At 39.1% G+C, this 25,555-nt stretch overlaps 1 protein-coding gene and 1 long non-coding RNA gene across 3 annotated transcripts in view; both read left to right on the top strand.

Annotated features, from left to right (window-relative positions):
* On the top strand, positions 1-9,936 carry LOC146515087 (uncharacterized). Its single transcript, XR_014875129.1, has 2 exons — positions 1-7,029; positions 7,246-9,936. It is a non-coding gene; the product is annotated as an uncharacterized LOC146515087 (long non-coding RNA).
* Positions 1-25,555, top strand: part of pik3c2a (phosphatidylinositol-4-phosphate 3-kinase, catalytic subunit type 2 alpha) — a 43,043-nt gene that overhangs the window by 4,842 nt on the left and 12,646 nt on the right. For both annotated transcript variants that reach the window (XM_085166734.1, XM_085166735.1), the window contains exons 3-12: positions 13,245-13,342; positions 14,618-14,778; positions 19,127-19,247; positions 20,352-20,463; positions 20,607-20,686; positions 21,649-21,712; positions 22,115-22,261; positions 22,361-22,394; positions 22,632-22,872; positions 25,326-25,448. In XM_085166734.1, the coding sequence (XP_085022860.1) occupies positions 13,245-13,342; positions 14,618-14,778; positions 19,127-19,247; positions 20,352-20,463; positions 20,607-20,686; positions 21,649-21,712; positions 22,115-22,261; positions 22,361-22,394; positions 22,632-22,872; positions 25,326-25,448 (1,181 nt within the window). The remainder of the gene's footprint in view (positions 1-13,244; positions 13,343-14,617; positions 14,779-19,126; positions 19,248-20,351; positions 20,464-20,606; positions 20,687-21,648; positions 21,713-22,114; positions 22,262-22,360; positions 22,395-22,631; positions 22,873-25,325; positions 25,449-25,555) is intronic.

The raw sequence follows: 25,555 nt of genomic DNA, 5'->3' as shown, positions 1-25,555 counted from the left end.
ACACAGTAAAATTGAAAAGTTTGAATTTTTAATTCACACTAATCATCTTTTTAGTGTTTACACAATTTTATAAAGGAGGAGAATTTTTTATAATTTTACGTCTGAACATGGTTTAGTTGCTTGCCTGTTTAGTCAGGTCACCATCAATTAAATATCAGCAGTTCTACTAAGCACTGCTACTCATCACTTCCAACCATTTACCTTATCCAGACCTTATTTATCATCCACTGTTAGAGTGCTCACAGCATAATTACAAATGCGCATTTTAGAATGAATGAGGGTATAAAACAAGTGGTCTTAAAACATTGGTGAGTGAGTGGGTTTAAATATTTTTTTAGAGCAGATGATAGCAGATTATCTTGTTCAACCAAAACACCCATGAACATGTTGCTTACAACTGCATCTGTATTCTTTATTCATTCACAAGCAAAACATCCTCCTTACTTCTGCTCCCTGTAATTAAGTATTTCATTGTGGTTAGCTGCCCACTGTTTCACCTCACAATTTCCTCACAGCTTCATTTTCTGAATAATTTTGCCATGCTGGATGGGAGTGATCTAATTTCTCAAAATGATTATTTAGATCATTCATTTGGGACAGTGCTGTGGGCAAGTGGCATGGGTTTTCTCAAAAAAAAAAAAAATTCCGTTAAAACTCAACAACCATCTGTCATCATTTGGCTTTAGCTTTGAGTTGTGGTTGTGATACAAGTATTTTTGTACAGAGTAGCATAGCCATACTGAGGCCTACTAGCAAAAATATACATGTGTCATTATATGTTCCTCTTTCTACTCTGAAACTCTCCTAGTTTGAAATGAAAATGTTTATTCGGCAGTGCTTTTCAGACATACTGGAATATGAAAAGGTGCTATGGTATGTTTAGTTACCACTGTCTGCAGCTGGTAAAAACGAGTAATGTAAATGCAGACAATACACCGATCCTTTTACTCAAATATTGCATTGCTTTACTCACAGTGGTCAAAACCACCTGCAAATCTTGATTCTTTAAAAAAAAAAAAAAATTATTTAGACAAAGCTCCCACTTCCTGGTCATTGTGTTTCAGTGTGTCAGTACCAAACAATGGGTCTTGGGTGCCTTTCTCACACCAGGATATATACAGAGTATCATAACCCTTCCCCCCCCCCCCCCCCTTTTTTTTTTTTTTTTTTTTAAGGATTTCACACAAAATTTGGCATGGTTAAATGGTTTTTTAAGTGTGTACTTGGGACATACAGACATACCTTGCCTGTATACAAGCTGCCTCAAAGGCAGCTTGTATACAGTTCATTCCACAGTTGATCTCTTTTTGCTCAGGAGGATAAAACGGTGGTTGCTTGCTTACTCTTGCATGTATATTAGGCCCAGGGTCAAGCATGTGGTGAGTCTACTGTGCCGTGTAACTTGAGCCTTTAAAGCTTAGCCTACTACAGATATGTCCCTCAACACTCTGTTTTTATCTGCTTCAATCTTGTCTGCTCTCTTTGTGTATGTGAGGCGATGATGATGTGTGTACTTGCTATCTCTCCTTGTTCAATCTGCTTGCTTGCTTGTTGGTGCCCATGCTGTTATAAACAGGAACAAGTCTTCACAGATCCCCAGTGCCCTACAGCAGCAACAGAATGACCTAACAGATTGCCCTCTTGGCTCGCTATGCCAGCTCCACTCGTTTACACTCTCTAGGGAGAACTGCTTAGCTACTGTGTTCTGAGCATGTAATGAAAACAAATTGGCTTACATTTCCCATCTTCCAGTATTTTTATTTTTTCATTTACTTTTTTCTTTTTCTTTAAATGTATTTTGACACAGAAAGAGGCTAGCTAGCTTTTTTTTTTTTGACTCCTCCTTTATTCACAAGAGAACACCACAGCAGGTGACTCTTGGTTTAGGTATTTGTCTTCTCACATGTCAGGTGAATGTATAAACCTCTTTATTATTGAGCCACCAATAAAGAAAGTAGCTAGAAGACAAACAGAAAACAGTGAGGCTATAGTCTGTAAGACATGAACAAGAACTTAGTAGTGAAACTAGACTTCAAACCACATTGTGCAGGAATTGCTAAACCATGTCTGAGACTGCACACTAGGGCGTGAATTTCCTCCACACCATGCATGCAAATCCTGTCTAAGACTTTTTCATTTTTTTTAAAGTTAGTAATAATATTTTTTTAAGTCAGTGATGATAATAATGGGGGTTTATTTGTATAGCACTTATCAAACCAGTATTGCAAAATGACAAAAATGCAGTACAAAGAATAAAAGGCAATAAAAATAATGTTACAAGATCAAAAACCCTATAAGAATAAAATATAGAAACCATGCAAGAATTTTGCATTTCTTTTTAAATTATAAATGTTAATAACACCATACCTTATTAAAAAGAAACAAGTGGAACTATAACAATAAAATGCAGTCTGGATCAGTAGTAATAACTTTTTTTTATGATGTGATTTAAAAGTAACAAGTGAAATCTTAATACAAAAGCATACCTGGAGTCAGTGAAATTCATGTAACTTTTCTTTCTTCTTTCCTTTCTTACTTTATGTAAAAGTCTTACATTTTGAACATTTTGAGTATACAGTGGTCCCTCGTTTATCACGGTTCCAAAAATAGCCCGCGATAGGTGAAATCCGCGAAGTAGCCAGCTTTATTTTTTACAATTATTATAGGTGTTTTAAGGCTGTAAAACCCCTCACTACACACGTTATACACTTTTCTCAGACAGGCATGAACATTTTCACACTTTTCTCTCTTCTTTAAATACTCTAGAAGTTCAAACTTTTGTAGAAAAATAAGTCCAGTATTATAGAATGAAACCAAAGATAGGTCCCTTTGAAGGTGCAAAATGTTTCGTCGACATTGTTATGTTTTTGGGGAGAAAACTTACAAACATACAGTACAGCACTTCAGAGTCACACTGCTAGCGATTGAAGATTTATGCAAGTTTGACAAGCTGAATGCATTCTGTACTGTATAGAAGACACGGTAGGAGTTTTATTGACAATGGTCTACAGCTAATCAGGATGCAGAACACAATGCGCTGTCAAAAAAAAACAAAAAACGGAAAATTGCACCAAAAGAAGTCAGCGAAACAGCGAGGTTGTGAAAGGTGAACCGCATTATAGCGAGGGACCACTGTAAACTCATTTTTTATTAGGAGTGGTTGACCTTGTTTATATTGTTCATTTGGACAACTGGATGCTAGATAGCTTACCAACAAATAAGTATGATATAATATGATATATATAATATGAATATGATATAATGAACTTCCCATCAATAAGTATCTGTTATGACAGAAAACATCTACAGTAGAGCCCGTACACAGTACACATATTAAACACAGCCCTACCTCTAAAGCTTCAATAGCACAGCAACATATATTGAAATGTATGGTTTCACTTGCTTTGTGATTGTCAGTGCTCTGTTTTAATGTTGTTTATGAGCTGAATTTATACCAGCAAATGTCAGAAATCACAAGGCATTCCCAAGATTATTGTTTGGATGTCTTTAAGTTAGCCTGTGGTTGCCAGCCCTTGTTATATCTGGCAAGAATGTATTATAAGATGCGGTCGTGTGGGCAGATGGGGTGTAAGATGGAACAAATGTGCTTGAACTTGAAGACTTTGAGTCAGAATCAAGCGATCTGCTGTTGTGTCTGCCCCTGTTTCCTTTTCTACTACACCGCCCCTACCCTTTGTCTTGTGTTGTCTTCTGTCTTTCCTTTTTCATTCTGTCATTTTTATTTGTCTCTTGCTTGTTGTGTCCTTGCATTCTTTCAGTATGTTACTTCTTACTGGTGTCAATTTCATTCCTTTCAATTTCTTATCGTTTTCAGTCTGTTAAATAACTGATGGCTTACAGTGTTCAGCTACAATTTCTTAGTTTAGCTTTTTAGGATCAAATGTGTAAATTAATGGTAATCAGCAAAGTAATTTCTCTTTCTTTAGAACCGGTGATACACCCTAAAGCATCAGTGTCCGTTCAGGCCTTGCATTTGCTTTTTGCAAAGGGGCCCTGAAATGCATCATTCGTCAAGGGTATTGAGGCCATATACATTTTCATTAGCTGTATGCATAAATTGTCTGAAATGAGGCTAACTCATAACTCTACAGAGAATTGAAAGATGTATGAAATATTTGTTTTAAAAAATCATTAGCCTGTATGTTGCCTAAATAACTCATAGTTTTCAGTATTATAACTGATAATGAACAGTATGACTATTGTTAGTAGATAATATTAAATTTAGGCGAGTAGTGTTAAATTACACAAACACTTCTGGCCTTTCAGTGCAGGTTAGTTAAGCATGTGTGCGGCTGTTTGCTCATGCTCTTGTTATTAAAAAAACTTGCAGGGAGATTTTTATCTCCACTGGCCATTTTTATCTGAACATGAGTTGTGAAAGAAGATCGCAATGCGTGGTGTGTATTGAAGCCTGCACTGCACTTTTTTTTTCTCTTTTTGTTAAATCTATCACACAGACAAATCTTTTCTTCCCCCACATATCTAAAGGCTCGCACAACCTATTTTACTTCTCTCACACCTCCACACTGCCACATTTTCTCTTACTATTGTGTAATTATACATTGTGAATAAGTGTGAAGTGCTAAAGTGCATTTAAGACTTAATTTTCTTTTCCAACCAAATGCAGTATTAGAAGATGTTGCAGTGCTGGGATGTGACGTGAATTCCAGTTAAATATCTGACTCACTGGGAAACAGCTGTCTGTCTTCTAACCTTTGAACTTCCTTACTGGTACAAAAGAAGAGTATTGTGGAAGAGTAATTAAGCAATTAGAAGGGAGATACTAATGCACACAATAATAATCCTGCTAACAGGTGTAAGAGAAATTAGGAAATGTTTTGGAGAAAGTCCTTTTTCCAGTTACGAATATGTCAGTCTTTGCTTCATGAACACTTTGTTCATTAAGATACTGTTTGTTTGGGGTTTTTAAGCTAGGTGTTTCAGTTTATTACAGGAAGTATGACTTCGATAGACACTGGTCACTTCCTTATTGAAAGAAGAAGTAGATTTGTGTTCTCAAAGCCATTTGTTCCTCTGATGTAAAGCTCAGCATTTCTTGTTGAAACAGCCTCCAAATTGTTAAAGACTTTCTTGTATGTGAAGCTCAAACATTTTAGCTTAATGGAAGCTGCTTGTATACACAACCCATTAAAAGGAAGCAATATCCTATCAGTAATTGCTCAAACTCTGTGACAGCCTCACTTACCATTTCCTATGTTAATTTATAGTGGAATATAAAACCTAGACAATACCAAGAACTAGAGAGTTTGGAATATTGGTGGCACTTGGTTTAAAGTATGTAAATATGTGTTTGTTTGCCAGAGGATATCGTATATCGTATCTCCCACAGCTCAGAGGATGGGATCTGTGTGCCAGGTTACTCACTACCTTCCTACCTTCCTCCTAGTTCCATCTTTAAAAACTTGGGTGTGGTTTTGCCAATTGATTTTCTTGGCATTGGCAAGAAAGTTTATCCTTTGATCTACACTTCAGGTAAATACCAGGAAGAGAGGTGAAGGGGTAAAATAGTATTAAAGATATTTTTTTACACCTCACCTCACCTCAACTCAGACTAAGGGCGATAAGTCTTCTAGGAAGACAAACCTTCTGTGAGCATCTCTTGAGTGTATTTCCAGACAAGCACACCTGGGAGTCTAGAATGGTTTTCCATGTTTCAACATGTTGGCAGTAATTCAGACTGTCTCTGTTTTTACACCTTGGCCTTTGCCGATGACTAATGTAGTTCTATTTTGCCCTCCATGTTGAATCACGGTCATTTGCAGGTTAAATATTAATTATTCAATATTTTTTCTATTCTGACACAATCTGAAGTTTGAATTGGCCAGCCTTTTTTTTGCTAAGCAGTTTCAAGTTACTCTGTAACTTCTCAACACTTTATGGCTGGTCAGAGATCCATATTTGCCAAATACTATTTGTGTGCAGGTTTCATGTTGACAGTCTAGGGTAATTCTCATTTGGCTTGCACATAGAGGTAAGGACTTATCTGGTATCTAGATACACACTGTAACTCAATGCTGATGCTGGGCATGGAATTACTGCCAGCCACCAGCTGAAACTGTGCTTTGCTTTCCTGTACTGCCACTTTGTTCAGTTAGAAACAAGCATGAACAGACTGCATATGTAGTATACACGCACATGGTCCTTCATTCATGCACTTAAGAAATTAGCTTTTCCTTTCTTAGTTATTTATTGCTCATGGTTGAATGATAATATAATTTAATTAATTAATTTATTATTTTCTTTTGCTTGTGCTACATTTCAGCTCATTTCTGTATGGGATCAGCATGCCAAATTAAATATTGAAGGGAAGGGCAAGTCCTACAGTTATTCCACAAGTGAAAATATGAATAGTTGCTCTCAGCAGCTGGACAAAAAAGCAAAAAAAAAAAAAAAAAAAAAAATTAGGGTTGCATCAATTGTGAAATTCTGGGCCAATACCACTCCAGTTGGACACTTAACACTCTCCTGGCTACTCTGTCAGAACTATCAAAATGGAGATCAGATTATTAGAAATGGCTAAACATACACAAATGTTGGGGATTTTTTTTGTTTTATTTTTTCCTGAGCCTTTTCACACTCTTTATGTTTGTCACTAAACATCTTTCAAATGCTAATATCTCTTTGCGCAGCAAAGTGCCGATATAGCACGTTGCTGCGCAAAATTTTACACACACGATGCCAGATTAGTATGGCAAATGTTAGCAGTGCTAGCACAATCTGCTCTCTTTTCTGGCAGGTTAGCATCTATATGTTTGCTCAGGATGTAGTTATGTCATTTTAATGTGACACGGCCTCTAGACAGCTGACATACTTTTCTAGGTCTAAGTGCTGTAAAGCCGCACTATTCTGCAGAGGGTTTTATCTGTCTTACTCTAAACATCACAACGGTGCAACAGGGGGCTGTCATTTGTTGCATATATCAGGTGGCTGTTTCTGCACACCTCAACTACACCACCTGGTTATATGTTAACCAGCGGTATCCCATTGGTGCTGGCTTTTATCACTGCATAACGTGGTAACCAGTTATTTCGTTTGTCAACACTACGCATCACATTTGTCATTGACATGCTATGGTTTCTAATTGTCAGATCCATGCTAGTCTTTTTCTGTCTGTCCACCCTTGAGAATGAATTGTTCTAAAAGTGTTTCAGCATTTCACATGTTCATCGAACATTACACCAGTGTGAAATCAATGTGGTACAGCACATAAATATGGGTCATCTTATTTGCCATTTGCCTGAATGCTAATATTAGTCAGCTAGGCCAGAAGTAGTTGGTACTGTTTATCATGTTTATCTTTATCCTAAAAAAGAATCATAGAGAAAAATTAGTAAATGTAAGTAAATGTTTGATTGTGACTCAAGGTAGACTTTTAAGTACACTTTTCCTGAAGGCATTCACCAACATCACCTAAACTACAAATTGTGACATCGGAAAGGTGTGGATTTTGGAGGTAAAGCTGTTTTTTGACTCTCTGACAAAAACATAGTTGAAGTGCTCTGATACATTTAGGCCATGTGTCTCGCATGCCTTAGATGGCTGCTCATCTTCAGAAATAACTCTGGTCAGTCACTTTAATGTTGGTAAAAAGTGGATAGATTCAAGCCCTTAGGTGCTCTCTTTAAACAATTGCTGAGGAAGATATTACTGAAATATTATGTATTTCAGTGTTATTTAGTATGCCTGTGTTGTATAACTGTTGTATATAACCCCAGGAAAAACGACAGATAATTTTACATCTATGTCATTTTGATTAAGCAGGAGTCTTGTGTTTTATAATTGATGTGTCTCAGTCTGAAGCGGAATGTGGCCAACTAACTGATGCGTGACATCAAGGACAAACAAGCCTGTCTCCCCGAACTGAATCGAGCCAATAGGGACATTTTTCAGGATGGTTATATCAGAGGTATTTATTTTTCTACCTTTTCCAAACCTCTCAGCAGGTTTGGAAAGTTATGAGAAAAAATAAGTGACAAGTTTCAGTCTTTTTGTCTGTTAGCTGAAAGAAATTCTCACCAAAGTTGGGTTTCAGAAAAAAACATATTCATGTAATTTTTCAGCCTGTGTGCACCAAAATAAGGATCTGTCCTTCAAGTCTGTAAAGTGGTAAGCTTGAGAACAGTTAATAGTGCCTTTCTGAGAGTGTTTGAGTGTTACCTGTGACCACATTTGTGACTTTATGATAGTTAGGCTATGTTGGCACCCCTTAAGCACAGGCAGACATCGCAGTAGCTATTGTTTTTAAATGCAGTACTTTTTCTGTTCTTTGGCTTAGTTGGTCAATCCTTAACTATATCTTGTCATGAGTACATGTAAACAAATTGCCAGAAATAAAATAACATTACAAAGATGAGTCTATATAGGATTATTAAAAACACACACACAATAAGAGGGATGAGAGAATGAGAAGGGCGTTGACTGAGAGGGAAAGCCAAAGAAAGCTCCCGAATTACAAATGGCTGATGAAGAGAGTAAAAGTGTAGGTGGGAAAATGACAACTGAACCAGTAGAAAAGAAAAAAGACTGCTTCTTTCAACTGCAGTGGTTAATGCAGTACTTGTGATTGCATTGTGATGAAAAGGGAATGCTTTGTGTGTTGTAGAAAACTCTCTAAACTAGAGACACATTACAATGAAACAAGTATTGGATAACAGAGAATGTTGCTGTTAGAATTTTTCCATCCATGAGTGTGCTAGGGAATGAGCAGAAAGGTTCTTTCAGACAGAGACACTAAATTGTAGTGCAGCATCTATGGTTATGCCATTCAGGTGGACTTCGAAGAAGTCATTATTCATGGTGTTCATGTACACAGCAGAGTATAATCCCAACATCAGGGAGCTGGCTGTAATCTTGCTTGTACTTTGACTTTTCCTCTCTTTGAAAGCAACAATGAAGGTCAGCAGTTTCAAAGGGAGGAGTTCACATAAGCTACTTAAGTGGCTAACACCGCAGATCACAGCATTCTCTGTGGATACCATTGCTCCCCTGTACTATTGGATATATATCACTTTTCTAGTCACCAGTTAGCCTAAAATGACTGTCCTGGAATATGTGTGAGGAAGTCAGTTGCCAGAAAAATCCCATATGGGCACTTGAAAAACATACAAATTATGCTCTGAAAAGTCTGACCTGATGAAGGTATTTGAACTTCTCGCTGTGAGACAACGCTGGTGACCAATGTTGTTGAAAATCTCCTTTTGAAGCTGGAGAAAACTCGACTTATCCCAACTCCTTTTCAGCTGGCAAAAACAAACATGCCTTTCTTTTCTTTCTTTTTCTTTTTTAAGACATTACCTATATTGTCAGCCATTGTTTATGGCGAAGGGTCATGGGATCCATGACCTTTTAATATTAAAGTTTTTTCATTTTTATCTAGTATCCACTCACCATCAATGCTTACATCATTCAAAACTAGGTTATGCAAATAAAGCTAGCGTGCAAGGTTGAATAATACCATGCTGTACCAGAAGGAAAGGGTGTTTGACTAGTTTGTGTACTGGTGCGTTCATTGGAGAAATTTGGTAACACCAGTATACTTGTGGAAAAGTTGGTCTTTAGTAAGAATCTGAGATGAAAGTAATTGTTCAAGACATGACTGACAGGTTTGATGTGACCAGTCCCACAGCATACTCTCTATGTCCCTTAAGGCCAGCCACCATGACGAGCATAATCTGTTGTACTCTGACTGTAAAACCAGAAACAGTGTCATCACACATCACAGTAAACGGAGGCGGAGCATTAAAGATTAATCAGCTCATGAAGCATACGAAGCCAATACCATGACTCTGGACACCAGGATCTCTCAGTCTGGGTCTAACAAAATTGATCGACCAAAACAAAGACTGGCCTGTCTCACTGTGCAGCCGTGTGTGTGTGTGTATGTGTGTGTGTATGTGTGTGTGTGTGTGTGTGTGTGTGTGTGTGTGAAAGAGTGTGTGTGTGTGTGTGTGTGTGAAAGAGTGTGTGTGTGTGTGAAAGAGTGTTTGTGAAAGAGTGTTTGTGTGTGTGTGTGTGTGAAAGAGTGTTTGTGAAAGAGTGTTTGTGTGTGTGTGTGTGTGAAAGAGTGTTTGTGTGTGTGTGTGTGAAAGAGTGTGTGTGTGTGTGTGTGTGTGAAAGAGTGTGTGAAAGAGAGAGAGTGTGTGTGATGTACTATGCCTATCAGCTCACACGACCTCATTGGATTATCTGCTCATGTTTGTTTTTGGTGCAGCAATCCTGCTCCAAACATAAACACTTAAAATATCCTCTACTGGTCTCATTCTTTGCTGGGTTTCTGAGGTTTACTTTGTTCCTTTCCTCGCATTTTTTTCCTTTTGCGATTTTGATCCTGTTTTTTGGGTTTATTTTGTTTTTTAGCTTCATTCTCTTTTTTTGTTTGATACCTTTCTCTCTCTCTCACTCTGTTTGTCCTGTATGTATTTATTGATTTCTTTTTCTTTTTTTTTTTGCTTCGAACCGAGATTCCTTCACGTATGCGGAAAGTAAAACCTATGAAAATGTGATCACTCGGTACTTTTTGGGTTACAGAATTGACCCTTTTTTTTGTCAGTCTTGATAATTATGTTTTGTTCAGACATACCATGTTGACAGATTTGCTACTATTCTCCAGTAGAGTAATGTGTAGATGATAATATTTAAGACAAAGTTTGACACCAAAAAAAACTGCAGGGCAGAAACCCACTCTACTTCATCCCTGCAGGGATTTTTGGTCCCAAATTTTGGCCTCGGGTCCTCTACCCGAGACCTGGGAGCTTGATTGTCCTGCACAGTATCTTTACAGAGGTCTCAGAGGTTGTTCCTGGGATCTGTTGGAGGCACTTGCCTACCTTGGGAGTCATTGCACCGAGTGCTCCGATTACCACTGGGAGCACTGTTGCCTTCCCCCCTCCACATCTTCTCGAGCTCTTCTCTAAGCCCTTCATACTTCTCCAACTTCTCGTGTTCCTTCTTCCTAATGTTGGTGTCATTCAGTATCGCTTCGCTCTATCACTACAGCCATCTTCCTCTGTTTGTCTACCACCACTTTGTCCGGTTGGGTAACCATCACCAATTTTCCGTCTGTATCTGGAAGTCCCACTGGATCTTAGCTGGGTCATTTTGGACCACCTTAGGGGGCGTAGCCCATTTTGACCTCAGTCCTTTCAGGCCATATTCGGCACAGATGTCTCTGTATACTATGCCGGCCACTTGCATTCCACGTATGTCCTGCCAGCTAGCATCTTGCACCTTGCTGTTATGTGCAGGATTCTCTCAGGGGCAACTTTACACAGCCTGAACCTGGGGTCTTGCTGTGTGTGGTAGAAACCAGCCTCTATGGATCTTGTGCCCAGAGCTTGTTCCTGTATTGCCATGATTAGTGCCTCTGTGCTGTCTTTCAGTCCAGCTTTGTCCAGCCACCGGTAGGATTTTTGGATGTCAGCTACCTCCTCTATCTGCCGGTGGTACATACCATGCAGGGGCCTGTCCTTCCATGATGGTTCCTCCCCTTGCTCCTCTTCTTTCTTGGGTTTCTGCTGCCTGTATTCACTAAGCACGTGGTCAGTTGTGACAATCTTCCTGATGTACTCCTGGATGTTTGTTGTCTCATCCTAGATAATGATTGTGATACTCACAAGCCCCCAACTTCTCTCCTTCCACTTAGCGTACAGTCTCAGAGTGCTGGATTTGGGGTGGAAACCCTCTGTGCATGGTCAGGAGCTTCCTTGTCTTGATGTTTCCATCTCCTCCTTTGGCCAGCCTATTATCCCAGCAGCGTACCTGATCACAGGCAGGGTGTAGGTGTTGATGATCTTGTTCTTACCATTCAGCTGACTCCTCAGGACTTGCCTGACCCACTGCAGGTACTTGGTGGTTGCAGCTTTCCTAGCGGCCTCTTAGTGGTTCTCATTTGCATGTGGGATCCCCAGGTACTTGTAGCTGTCCTCAGTGTCTGCAATGTTGCCTTCCGGTAGTGCAATCCAGTCAGTTCTGACTACGTTCCCTCTCTTTGTTACCATATGTTTGTTTGTTTGTTATTATTTTTGTTCATTTATATGTTCATTAATTTTTTTAATTTGCATTGTTTAATTATTCAGTCATTACACAAGTCTTGTGTGATGACTTCCATAAAACCCACAAGACTTGATCCAGAAGCAGCTCAAGAAAATCTGGAAAAAAAAATTCCCATAAAAGGAATTGTGTTGGTTAAATTAGCAGGACATTACAAGCTGTAAAAAAAAAAAACAACAAAAAAACAACAAAACCCTAATTGTCCAGTTTTATTGTCATCAAAACATAGAAGCTCAGCTCCATACTCCCCACCAAGCTCCTCAAAAAACTGGATTCAGAATTCCTCAGAAGTCTCTGAGGGGAGAACCAAACTCTTATTATGGCATTTAAGATATTTCTTTCATCCCTTTTCTTCCTTTCCCTTCCCACAGTCCTCAGACTTCTTTGGGAATGATGTCAGAGTCACAGATTTCCAATGCATGACTGAGCACTTTATTTAGACCGCCTAGAGCCTAGCACCGGAAGGGGCAGGACCCTTTTACTTCTCATTTCCTGTACCACAGGAAGTGCATTCCTCAGCTGCTGGCAGTCGAACCACAGTTAAGAGCACAGTGTAACTGTGAGTTCCCGGCACTGGGCCAGCCTCCAGGAATCTTGGAGTAACTCCCAGTGGGCTGTCTCAGGATTTGGGCTGTGAGTGACAGAGCTGGATCAAGACAAATTTAGAACTCTCACTTCTTAAAATTATTTTGAGATTAAAAAAGAAAAAAGATTGTGTGTAAGAAATAACCAGTTCAGCTGTTGTCATGTTTGTTTTGACTTGATTCAAACTGCTGCTTGACCATAGATTAAGAGGCAGCAGCATAAAATAGCTGGGAAACTATATAGGTGTCAAGCTTTTGCCATTGCCGACATGTTCATTCCCTGTAGGATTCATAGCTCTGAGCTGTCTTTAATCAAACTGCCCTTTCAATAGTCCACCACCAACAATTAACACAAATCACCGTGAAGACCTTTAGCATTGCTAAACCTTAGCACCTTTACACTGATATATGGAGATTTTAATTGAACGTACTAAAGGCGAATGCCACTGAAGCCATACCCCCACTGCTTTCTTTGTGCCCTGCTTGTCTTTTGAAATATGTAGGTAGGTTATTCATGTTTTATTCTAGTTCTCTGACTCTGTATCTACATGTTTGACTGTGCTCCTGTAGGAGAAGGGAAAAGGAAACGCTCTGGTAAAGAATGACGCCCTGGAAGAACAGGATGCACAGAACCTGGAGATCGTTGCCTTCTGTGAAGACATAGCATCGTAAGAACCCTCTGCTTGCAATTGCCTTTCTTATATGCTTCAATATAAACATGAAACAAATTATTAAACCGCTCACAAAGTCACGTTTCACATACCACAGGATCTTCACAAGTTGGAGCCATTAGTTCTACTGATAAGTTAAAACGGTGTAAATGATGGATGTAGGGAAATGTATGGATGTAGGGAGATGTTACTCGTTTGCAGTCTCAGTTCTTCGCCATATTGGTTTTCAGAGCAAAAGAATCACCATCTTTGGATGAAAGAGTGGAGTCACAAGTCAATAGTTAAGTGTAAGGGGAGTCCTTGTAGGCTACTGCTACCTTTGTCGAGACACCTGTCTGTTGAAGGATCCATTCACCCTCCTCAGAGTTTTTATAAAGGCAACGATCCACAGTGGCTAAAGGCTTCTTTTTTTTGTTCCAGGCTATAAATAAACATTTGTAGTTAGGCATGTGGGATTCTGTCAATTTTAAGACAGTCTTAAGTGACATTTACACTAACTGCAGTTTTTTGCACTTGGATGTTGGTTTCATTTTTTTGATCCAAAGGCTGCCCCTTTAGTGCGGCCTGTAGGCAGTGAAGCACACAGCCACAGAAATTACTTTTAGTTGGTTGTGACTGCCTAAAAAGATGCTTTTACCAAATATAGAATTTCATGCATGCATTTGCTTAATTGCATGGTTTCAGTTCTCTTCATTGCTTGAGGCTGTACAGAATTTCTCACTCCGGTAGTTATTTTGGGTGGAGTAAAGATGACGCTCTGCTTGGAGAATCCACTTTCATTGTGTTAATAAAGTCAACACCCACTGTCGTTTTCCCAACGACTTCCCTGCATGCTTGTGGGTCAACAAATGGTTTGCATGGATTCTGTTGAGAGAACATGGTGGGGGGGTAGGGGGGGCATTTTCATAACATTGTCGGTCAACATCAGACACTTACAGATGACTAATTTGAGGCCTTATGGAAGCTTCTTTGGACTGGAGAGTAATTGGTTTTCAGTGATTTTATAGGATCTTTTCCATGTGTGTAATCATAATGTGCTATTCAGATTTGCTCTCCTTTCTCCCCTCCATCCATTTTTCCTGTTACACTGCCCATCCTGCATTTAGTAGTCTCATCCAAGCCAGCTGATTCATATGCTTGGCTTGCCTTGGCTTCCCCTAATGTAATTTCACTGGCCAAGTAGACCAAAATATGAAGAGCAGAAAGTGCTGTACGTTTGTATTCTGATTTTTTTTTCTTTCTTTATTAACATTTTTTTTCTCCCCCTACCAGCCTACGTTCCAAATTCCGTCATGATGACATTGCAACCAACCCTGGCTTCGTCCTTAGCCCTGTCATTACCCAGAGAAATGGTGGTGGTGATAATAGCTGTTCTGTCAAGGTTTCTATCGAAATCTCTGATTCCCAGCAGCCTGTAACCTTCACCTGTGACGGTAAGCATCTGAACAAAGTCAGAAATTGTCTGTTGTATGAGCCGTGTTTCAATCAGTTCTTTACAGGACGAAAGGACAGTATATGTGCTTGATATGTCACGTGATACAAATGCCACTATGAAGGAACCAAAGAGGTGTCAAGTTTGGTTTAGCTTATTTGCTGGATGCACCCCTTTTTGATCTCAAACTGTTCTAAAATTCTTGCATAATAACCTGTTAAGAAACCCAAAGAGTTTGCTGTTGGTGCAAAAGAACAAAACAAAAACTCACACATCTCCTTACTGCAGGGGGTCCATAGGCAATGTCTTTGTTAGTCAGAAAGCTGAAAAACTGATGATGATTCAAACCTGTGGTTCAGACTCTTCAGACAATCGTTTGATCCATTCTTAGCGACTTTCAAAACAGTGCTTCCTGGTGCAAAATGCCAAATTCCTGCCAAATTCCTGTACGGATGGGACACCATGTGAATTGGCTAAAAAGGAAACTTGTGCCTCTTTGCCTTTAAGAGCGAGCAGCTCCGATTTCAGATAAGAGAGCTCTGAAGGAGGAAACAACATTCACAGTTGCCAAACTCTTCGCACACACATTTTTCTTTTCATTTTTTTTCTGTCGTGGGAATTATATTATGTTCCTTTTCCACACAGATAAAGGTTTGTCCCCTCACCATTCAGTAGCCATGTTGGGCAAAAGGAAGTGGAGTTAGTTTTTGTTGTTGTTTTTTTTTTTCCTCCTCAAGGTCTTATTAAGGATTTTGGTTTAGTTCCCTGTTTATTTGGGGACCTGTAATTGGCTAACCCCTCCTTATTCACATACAAATCTACAACCGCTCTGACTGACATGTCTTTAAGGATCTGAAGCCAAACACACTGGAGGCTGTCAGGCAGTCCACTGCGCTCTTTTGTTGGACATGTTATTCCAACTGCGTGATCAAGTTCACCACTGTCTGGGTCCTTGAGGATCAGTGTGTCTGTGTGTGAGTGTATATCTAGGTTATTTTGCATCTTACTGTCTGTGTCCATACCCGAAAAAAAACATGATGCTTGTTTCGTTTTAACACCAAACGTATTTTCTTAGGCATAGACAAGTTCTCAGGCCTTAGTGTGTACATATATATTACTTATGACCTAGAACTTATGACATAGGCACCACTCTGAAAAGCCCAGTTCAAAATCAAAAAACCTATGAGAAATGTATTTAATACTTTTTTGCTTTTTGTAGGTTCCTGCTTCTTATCATAGTTTACATTGTCTTCCCAGTCACTTTCTAAATAGGGTTCTTTTGTCCACGAGTGATGTCTTTTTCATTAGTTCAACTCAAAGCTAAGCCTAAACCTTTCTCAGTGTTGCTCTTCATTCACCCACTTTTTGGTCTTGTCCTTTTTTCAGAAACTACAAATTAAAAATGCCACATTAGAAATTTTTTCCCATCTACTCTGCACCTTCTTGTCTCCATCTTTTTCAGTTTTTTCTTTTCTTCACACGTTCAATTTGATCTTCATCTTCTCTTATTTATCACCCCCTAGCTCATCTTCTTTTATCTGCTGTGGAAGCCTCAAAATTTTGTGACTTTATTAGTGGTGCATCCACTTGCAGCTGATTTTCTTATTATAGAATAGAATAGAATAATCCTTTAATTGTCCCACATGGAGGAAATTTGGTTGTAACAGCAGCCAAAAAGACAAATATACAAACAAACAGTACACAGGACACGGAACAGAAACATACACAATTTTTCTTACATATTTATTTCATTATAAATGAAAGTGTATTGTATTAAAAACAATGTTTGTGCCCTTCTGAAATCTTTGACTGTGCTCATATTGTAGAGAACAGACCAACAGAGAAATAACTGATTGTTGTAAAGTTTGGCTGTGAACTGCTGCTGCCTTCTCAGGGATTCCTTACATACTGTGGCTGAAGAGGGAAGATAGAGAGTGAGAAGGGGAGGAAGCAATACATTTAAGAATTACAAAAGAGGACGGAGCTAAAAATGTGACAAGCTAAAGGGAGTAAAGAGATGATTTATAAAGGAGAGACCAAAGAATGATATTTATGAAGAAACTCTGTGCCAAAGGTACAGACTTCGCGTAAGAGAATGAGAATTGCTTGAAGTGAGAAGTAAATGTGCAGAGAATGACAGAAGTGAAATTCTAAGAGACCCGGATTGTTGTCTGCTGCTGGGAGGGTGTTGGAGAGGCGACAACACCATGTTTCTTAAATCTTTCACCTACAAAAAAAAACCTCTGTCAGAAAGAACTTTTAATAGGTAACGTCTAACTAAACTAAAATGCAGAAATCAAACTGGCTGTGTCTGGAATGGCAATTGGCACCTAGAAGTCTAAGCCCATAGTACTCAACCGGAAAAGGGTGGAGTACCCACTTGGAGTTGGGAATAAGTTGCCAAGTGTAGTTTAAGTATCTCAGGGTCTTGTTCAAGTGGAAGGGAAGAAGGAGCAAGAGATTTACAGATCAATTGCTGCATCTGCAGTAATGAGTGCGATGTACTGGTCTGCTGTGGTGAATTGATGCTATAGATGTACTCTTCAATCTGCATTCCCACCCTCACTTTTGGCCACGGCCCGTGGATAGTGACTGAAAGAATAAGAGCGTGGATACAACGGAAACTGGTTTCCTTTGAAAGCTGTCAGGGCTCTCCAGTTGAGGTTGTTTGGCCCTCTGTCTAGGATGCCTCCTGGGTCAGGTGTGTTAGGCATGTCCCACTGAAATGAGGCCCTGGGTTAGACCCAGGACACACTGGTGACATTACATTTCTCAGCTGGCTTGAGAATGCCATGGTGTGGCTGTGGACATGGGCAGTCTGGAGGTCTTCTTAGGCTGCTGCCCCAATAGGACGGATGGATGGCCTGAAATTCTTAGTATCATAGAATCACTAATACAGTATGCTTTAATTATCAACCTTAAACTCTTCCACTTTCTGTTATGTTTTAGCATGGTACTTTTTTTTCTTGCTTCTTCTTTTTTTTTCCCCCTCTTTGATTCTCTTTGACAATTAGACTTGTTACAAAAATATAAATCTCTATTTCCTCTCTTCACACCTTTCCGATCTTTGCCTTGTATATTTAACAAGTGTAGTGTGACTTCTGAGCCTCTTACTTGGATTCTACATAAAAGGGATTTGACATGCACTGTAACAAAAAGTAACTTTTGTTGGTCTCACTTTGTTTTCAGTTCCGTGTGCGTGCGTGCACGTGCACTAAATCAACCATTAATATTTTTGTTCGAGTGTGACTCCACCAACACCATTCCCCAGTCATGTGTGAAATGGTTAACAGTATGTGATTTCGGAATGTTCTCCTCTTGTAACTGGTGCCCTCAAATATGCCCGCTGGAAATTCCATTACCAGTTCAGAATACTTCCAAAATGAGGCATAGTCTGTGTAATTGCATTGTTATAAAATGCTCTTGTAGCACATATATGACCACCATTGCCACACAGGCATTGCAGTGCTTGCTTAAGCAGCAAGAAAAGCCTCACCATTCCTCCAAAGGGTGGAGGGTGGTGTGTTATTGCTTTAGGCAGGGGTCGTCCAGCTCCGTGTGTGTCAATATGAACTTCTTTTAAGTAACCTGAGCATTTGTGCTTAATCCAACATCTAGATGTTTCTGTGTGTGAAGAGTCTGTGTCTGTCTTTTTATCTGTCAGCCTGTGTTTATGTATATTCAGTGTGCTTAAAAACTCAGTTGAAGTAGGTAAACAGCAGAATAATCTGCTGTGTGTCAAGTTACGCTCTCCACCTAAGCTTCGCTTGGCCTGATACATCAGGTATCGTAGGACACGCAAACGCCTAGAATCCCCCTTACTTAATATCATTTCACAGCGTTCTGCGGTAATGCCTTTGATTCCAGAACTGGTTTGATTTGAAATATGAAACACGAGCTGTTCAGAACCTGAGAGGATGTGTTTTGTGGTTAGAAAGGAATTTTGATCACTATAAGATTTAGAGTTCAGTTCCCACACCTGCAAAAGCAGCTTTTTAACAGCCTCAGAAACTTATTGTGGTCAAGTCTCACAAAAAAAGCAACATTGGAACTGGCTATTTACCTTTTAATCTTTCTAATTCAAATTATAGTCTTTTTTTTTTTTTTGTTTGTCAGGTATTTAGTATGCTGTGGTAAATTGTTTTGAGGATGCTCCAAATATATTTTTTTAATGCTAACCCAGTAGGTCGTGTGCTCAGCTTTGTTCCATAATTACCTTTTCTTCTCCATCTGTTGATCTTTCCATCTTTTGCCTCTGCTCCACGTTTACCTCTCTTTCATGATTATCTTCTTCTCTTTTCTTCATTATTGTCTCTGGATAATTCTCATACCTTTTTTTTCTCCTTAAGTGAGTTCTCCAGTGGAGCTGTTGATCAGTCAGACTCTGTGCTGGGTCCATGATGACTTGGACAAGGTAGACTTCTCCAGCTACTTGCTCAAAGTCTGTGGCCGGGAGGAGGTGCTACAAAAGTGAGTATTTCTAATACACTGGCATGTGAGAAGCCACTTCTCCCAGGAGTTTCTAATAAGTTTATTTTCTCATCCATTTTTTTACTCTCTTTCTCAGTTTCTCTCTTTCATCTCTTTGTCTGTGAGTCTCCTATCTTGGCAACGTGTTTAATCTGTCATCATCAATTGCTGGCTAAATTAATGCTGTGTTTGTTGCATGGCCATTTGCTGGAATAAAGCTTAATAATCTTGCACTGGCTACGCTCAGAACTACAATACCATTTACTGTAAAATCATTATGTATGTAACCATCACTTTATACTTTTAAACATATGTTGTTTAAGTGCTTGTATTTTTATTATGGATTACATCTTTGGATTATTGGAATTTATAGTAAGCTAGCAAGGAATTTTTTTTTTACTGTATTAGAAAAAATATGAGTCTGGTATCAACATGTGTTTTAAGACCTTTAAGGAGAACGGTAACTTATTTTGACCAGCACCATATCCCACTTGATAATATGATCCTACAGACTTTACCAAAAATACAGTTTTCAGAGTTTTCATCAAAAATGGATAAAAATATGTGAGGTACCAGTGCTTGATTTTGTCACACAGACACAGTTTTGTTATTGAAACAGAGATTTGGATTCTTAAACATAAAAGGAATCTTTTTTTCCCCCTTTAGAATCTGACACTGCGAGTATAAAAATACTGATTTATTTATTTTGTTTTTAACACAGCTTACAAATGTTTTTTAGCCCTGAACATTAAATATGTCTATCTTCTGTAGTTAGGAAGTTATCATGGTTAAGAAATGCTGGAAAAAATAAGTGCAATAAGTTTGCAATAAGTTTCTTCGAGGGTCTGTAACTCTGTCACTGGCATTGATTGATTTTGTTTTCATTGAATGGCCCATTTGCTAAAAATAGGCACAAATATAAGCAAATATTATTTTGTCTTTTAGAGAAATGTATACACCATCAGTGGGTTAACTCCTTTCTGTTAAAACCTTCCTTTAAAATGTTTTCAACAACTGCTCTATAATATTAACATATAATTGTTTGTTTGTTTTTTCTTTTCTTTTTTGATTTAAACCTTTTTTATCTGTCGCTACGTGCCACAGTAAACACAGCCTGGGCAGCCATGAGTACGTTCAGAACTGCAGGAAGTGGGAGAATGAGATCACATTACAACTGCTCTCTCACTCAACTATGAGAAGGGACTTGGCACGCACTGTGAGTTACTCTGTCATCCTATCATATGGGCTCCTTACCCACTCCTGAAAACCAACAACATGCAGTCTTCATATGGTAAAATCGTGTTTTGACTGATATACTTTTGGTTGATAGACTGTTGCTGTTTTCCTTCTTTTACTTAGCCAGAAGATGACAAGTCTACCATAGACTTAGAGAAGCACCTGGGCCTGGTGGAGAGGCCTTTTAAGGAGACTGTCACAAGGTCTGAGCATCCTACATTAGTTAGAAATGTCACAAACAGCTTCAGAGCAAGCAGACTTAGTATTCCATTTTCAGTTGCATGATTAGTCCTGTATTTTCACTCCTACTGTTATTTTACTTATTTTAAATCCTCTCTTGGCTCTTTCCAGACCTGGTTTTCAGTCACAATAAATCAAAAGTTAGATGTGATTAAAAAAATAATTGAAGCCAGCCTTAAAAAAAAAAAAAAAAAACCTCAGAAGAAACATAAACTCTACCTGATATTAATTTGGCTTTCTTTCAAAGTCTACTCCTCTGGCTCCTCTGGATGGCTTCCACTGCTGCTGCTATTTTTAGACTGCTCCCTGGGAGTCTCTTTCTCACCCCTTTTTTTACTGTGCACTCTGCCACGCCTCCGTGGTTCTCAAATGTATGCCGAGAGCAAATATACATTCATCAAATGGTGTTGAGAATTGAGTCCCCAGCTCTGAATGGAGCACTTTTCAGCAGCTTTCATTCAAAGAGAAGGCAGCACTGTGACAATATCGCCTATGTAATTTCCTGAGGTGTCTAAGGGAGAAGAACTATAGCACTTGTCAAACATGACTCATTGAAAACAAATATGATTTTTGTTTTGTTTTTTTCTTGTTGTTTTTTTGCCACATAAGCACAGTTGTCCCATCTTGCTCACCAGACTTGTATCCCTACTACTTCATCACGTTCCCCAAAATGCAAATTAAGTTGAAAGGTAATGGTTTTAAAACGATGGAGGGACACACAAGCAGAATGTTCACAGAGCGATATAGAAATGGCAGCTGCACTAAAAGCAAAAGTCAGCAAGAAGATTGTCTTGATGGAGGGATTCGCCAAATTTAAATCACATGAGGTTCATCTGTTTTTGGTGGGGGATTTTTTGTGTCTTTTTCAATGTCTCTGATTCAAGAACTGTTTGATTACACCTAATATCTGTGTCTCTTCATGAAGACAAGGCCTGGCTGATTATTTGGAAGGCTATCACAATCAAGTCAACATCTGCCTACAAAATGAGGTACGTGCGATTAGAGAAAATATTGTTAAATGATTAGGATGGTAGTTTGTTTAAAAAAAAATAATTCAAAGCTAATAGTATCGTAAAATATCCCAAACATTGTTTTCAAATTCCCTGCCCGTTTTTGTGTCTGTTGAAATGCATGTTAGTAAACGAGGTCATTCTTGGAAGGCAGTTTTCTAGAAAAATGTTTTTCAGCCATTGCTTGTTGTTGTGAGTTAATTGAATGCAGCCTGAATGGGGGAGTGAGACAATACAACCCTAAAACTGGCATGTTGCTGATGAGTGCTTCAAGATGTGTTTGAGCTACCTTCTCTAGAACGAAATAGTGTTTACTAAATGATGCAATTTTAGCATGCAGAAGTTTGTTGCTGTACTAACCTGCTCTGTGTCTCTGTTTAGAGTACCCAGTATAAGACAGTGGATCGGCTGGTGCAGACTGTAAAGAACATGTGCTGTGCTTTAGATGAGGTGGAGACCCAAGCCATCACAGAGGCAGTCAAAAGACTAAGACACTCTGTCAATTTACCCAGGACACGCTCACCCATGGTTCGTTCTTCATATATACTTCACACACACATGCTAGCTCATCCATACCATTGCTTAGTTTCATTTGCCTTTCTAAGACCAACATGCTTTCCTTTCTAGATGGGATTGACAACATCTGGCCAGTCATCAAATGGTAAGTTCTATAAATAATATACAGTGAGACTCAAACAGCTCAGCTCAAAGTTCTTTGTCACCCCTTATGACGAAACAGCTTTTGTTGAAAAGTGTTACAATTTTGGCAAATTATTTGCAGTCTAAGGAAAATGAAGTTAAAATCATGTACTGTGTTTGCTCTCCCATCTATAATACACTGCGACAGTGAGCTGTAGATGCATTGTTAATAACATATTGACCTAACATGGATCCACAGGTCTCACCAGTCCTGTGGAGGAAAGCATGGCATTGCTAACACAGGCCATCTATGACCTGGCCAAGCTCTACCTGCGCTCCTTCTCCTCTCCATCCTCCTCCTTCCACTCCCCTCCATTGCCCCAGGTTACCGATGGAGACGCTGTGGAAGCGAGGAGAAGCAAAGAAGCTTCTGGCACCACAGACCACCTTCAGTTCACACTGTTCGCCTTGCACGGCATACCAGCCAACTGGGTCAGCAGGTAAGCAGTCAGTGGATGAATGCAGATCTGAATATAAACATACTGGGTGGGGTGATTCTATTTATGCGGGACACCTATTAAATCTACATGTTTTGGGTGTTTGTAACAAACTAACTCCTGCTCGTTGATACAGTAGGTCACACTTTACAAAGTACAAATCTCTCATTTTCATCTGCATTTTCTTTGTTATAATCCAGTTGCTGGTCATTTGTGCATACAGCTGAAAACCACATAAAACCTGAAGTTGAAAGTTTGTTGCAGCAAAACATTTTATTTTCTGCCAAACCTTATCAAGGCTGCTGTTTTGAACAACTTTATTCTTTCCTGTAGGATAATTAAAACTTTTAGGTAAGAACAAATGGATGAACAATCACCCACTTGCTTGGTATTATTAGTACCACCCACACTTCACCCAGTTTTACTTATGCAAGATAAGATCAAAGAAAGCAAAGAAAGACAGAAGGTGGTGGAAAGCAGTTTGAAGTTATAATTGCTTCATTTTGCAGGTGCATGCAATGCTTACGAGAACAAAGAAGCGATAAATTCTCTTTTAGCAAATAGCAATATAAGATTCAACAAATGTGGTGTTATAGAGTAACAATTTGTTTAGCAGCTAGGAATGAGGAGCATATTTCATTGGTGCCAGAATAAGCAGTAGTCACTTAAACTGTACTGTCACAGAATGTCTTGTTTTCTTCTACTAAACAAATGACACTGGTGTTGCTCCCCATGTCTTATTTTTCCATGCCAGTGTCCAGTTTCAGTGGGTCTGGAACACAGTTGAACCGAATTTTCTGTTCCCAGCTCTGTCACGCATTGGTGAACAGTATCAGGGCGTTTCTGACAAGCCCCCTCCACGTTAGGATCTCTAAACATCTGAAAATAATTTGTATGCTCTTATCAAAGAAAAAAGGAGCCGTAACCCTGACTGTAAGACGGGAAGAGTTTTTAATCTCTCATTTTGGATTGTTGCAGTGTGCCTTCAATAGTAATTTTCTGGTCATCTGTTTAGGCCTTTTATAAAGAGAGGAACTGCCTAATAACAGGCCTGTTTACTCTGGTTTGGCCTCTTCCAGCAGCTGTTTAAAGCCAGCACCAGACATTGCTGCAGTGACAGTTATTCTGAGGATCCCTCCAAAAATATTTATAGCAGAGGGACACAGTGATTCCAATATTTCTGGTACCAGATTAGTGGCTAAGTATGTTTGTGTTGTGGTGTTACACCAGTGCTGCCTTACTGAAGCTGAGCGTTTGGCATTGTTGTTGCTAGCATGTCCTCCATCTGGAGTGCCAGTAGAAGCCAGCATATTGAGACACCACGGCTAGTGGTAGAGCTGCCAGCACAGATGGCTCTGAGCAGCAGATCAGGCTGGTTGTAGTGAAAATACATTATCAGTTTGCTTTTATTTACATGTATATTTTATTCATTTAGTATACAACAGAATATGGTCTGCATCAGACTCAAGGTCATTACTGAAAACGCCAACTAGATTGTGCTTGAGACAGGACATGTGACACCCACTCGACACCTTCAATTTCAACTATTGCCATTCAAATTTACATTTGCATTCTCTCTGTTAGGTAGAAAAGACATGCTCTGGTGCACGTGTGGAGATCACTTTTTGAAAACGGATCTGTGTGAAAAATTAAATACTGGATGGAATATGTTCCTTGAATACATGCTCTTGTTGTAATTAAGGTAATCAGGCTGACTCGCATAACCTGTGATGGATGTTCATGGCTTAATAATAGCAGCATATATAGTCGCCCCCCTGTCCCTACACACTTACATGTTCTTTTGAAGAAGACAGCCTCATTTGTTCATATTTGTAAGGTTTTTTTTTTTAACCGTATAGCTGTGATACAGTGCATTACTAAAAATAGGCAAACATTTTCAGTGTATTCTGGTCTTAAAAAAAGAAACAGATTCAATTAAGCTGCAACATAGCTTCACATAGGCTGAAATGATTTGTTATACTTTTGTGTCTGCCTGTTTTCTTATAAAGCTATTTACAATTAAACAAACACACAAGTGAAGAGAAATATAAAATTCAACTGCAACATTATCATCTGTCAGTATATGAGACTAATCAAGGTTTACACACTGTGAGGACACAACACAAGTAACATTTAAGTGTTGTCGTGACCAGTTTACCCATCTTCTGCATTTTGCTTGGGCCTTGTGCCTTCTTCTGCAGCCTGTTTGTAATGGATGGAAAGGGTTGCAGCCTCTCAGCGCAACCAAGTAATGCCGAGTGCCCCTCTGTTCCCATATGGACATATCTCAACTGTATTATTCTTAAATATACCTTTATTCTAGCAACCTGCCATCAACAGACTACTAGAGTTCTACTAGATAGAACTCGGTGTTTTGCCCAATGTTTTCTGTGTTCAGTAGAACATGTAATTAGTTGTGGACAAATAACCACACATGTTTTCTGGGATTGTTTCAGTTACGAGAAGTACTTCCTGGTGTGTTCCCTCACCCACAATGGCAAGAACTTGTTTAAACCAGTCCAGTCCAAGAGAGTGGGCACGTATAAGAGCTTCTTCTACCACATCAAATGGGATGAACTGTAAGTCTTTCCTTTTCAGTGTATGGGTGACCCAGTGTCAATTCACTTTCTTTCTCTGTTTTTTCAAACAATAATGTAATATTTGTATTGTCTGTCCATGCTGCTGA

Source organism: Neolamprologus multifasciatus, chromosome 7 (assembly GCF_963576455.1).
Source record: "Neolamprologus multifasciatus chromosome 7, fNeoMul1.2, whole genome shotgun sequence".
Lineage (NCBI taxonomy): Eukaryota > Metazoa > Chordata > Actinopteri > Cichliformes > Cichlidae > Neolamprologus > Neolamprologus multifasciatus.
The sequence above is the reverse complement of the archived record's forward strand: the minus strand, read 5'-3'. Positions and strand labels throughout refer to the sequence as shown.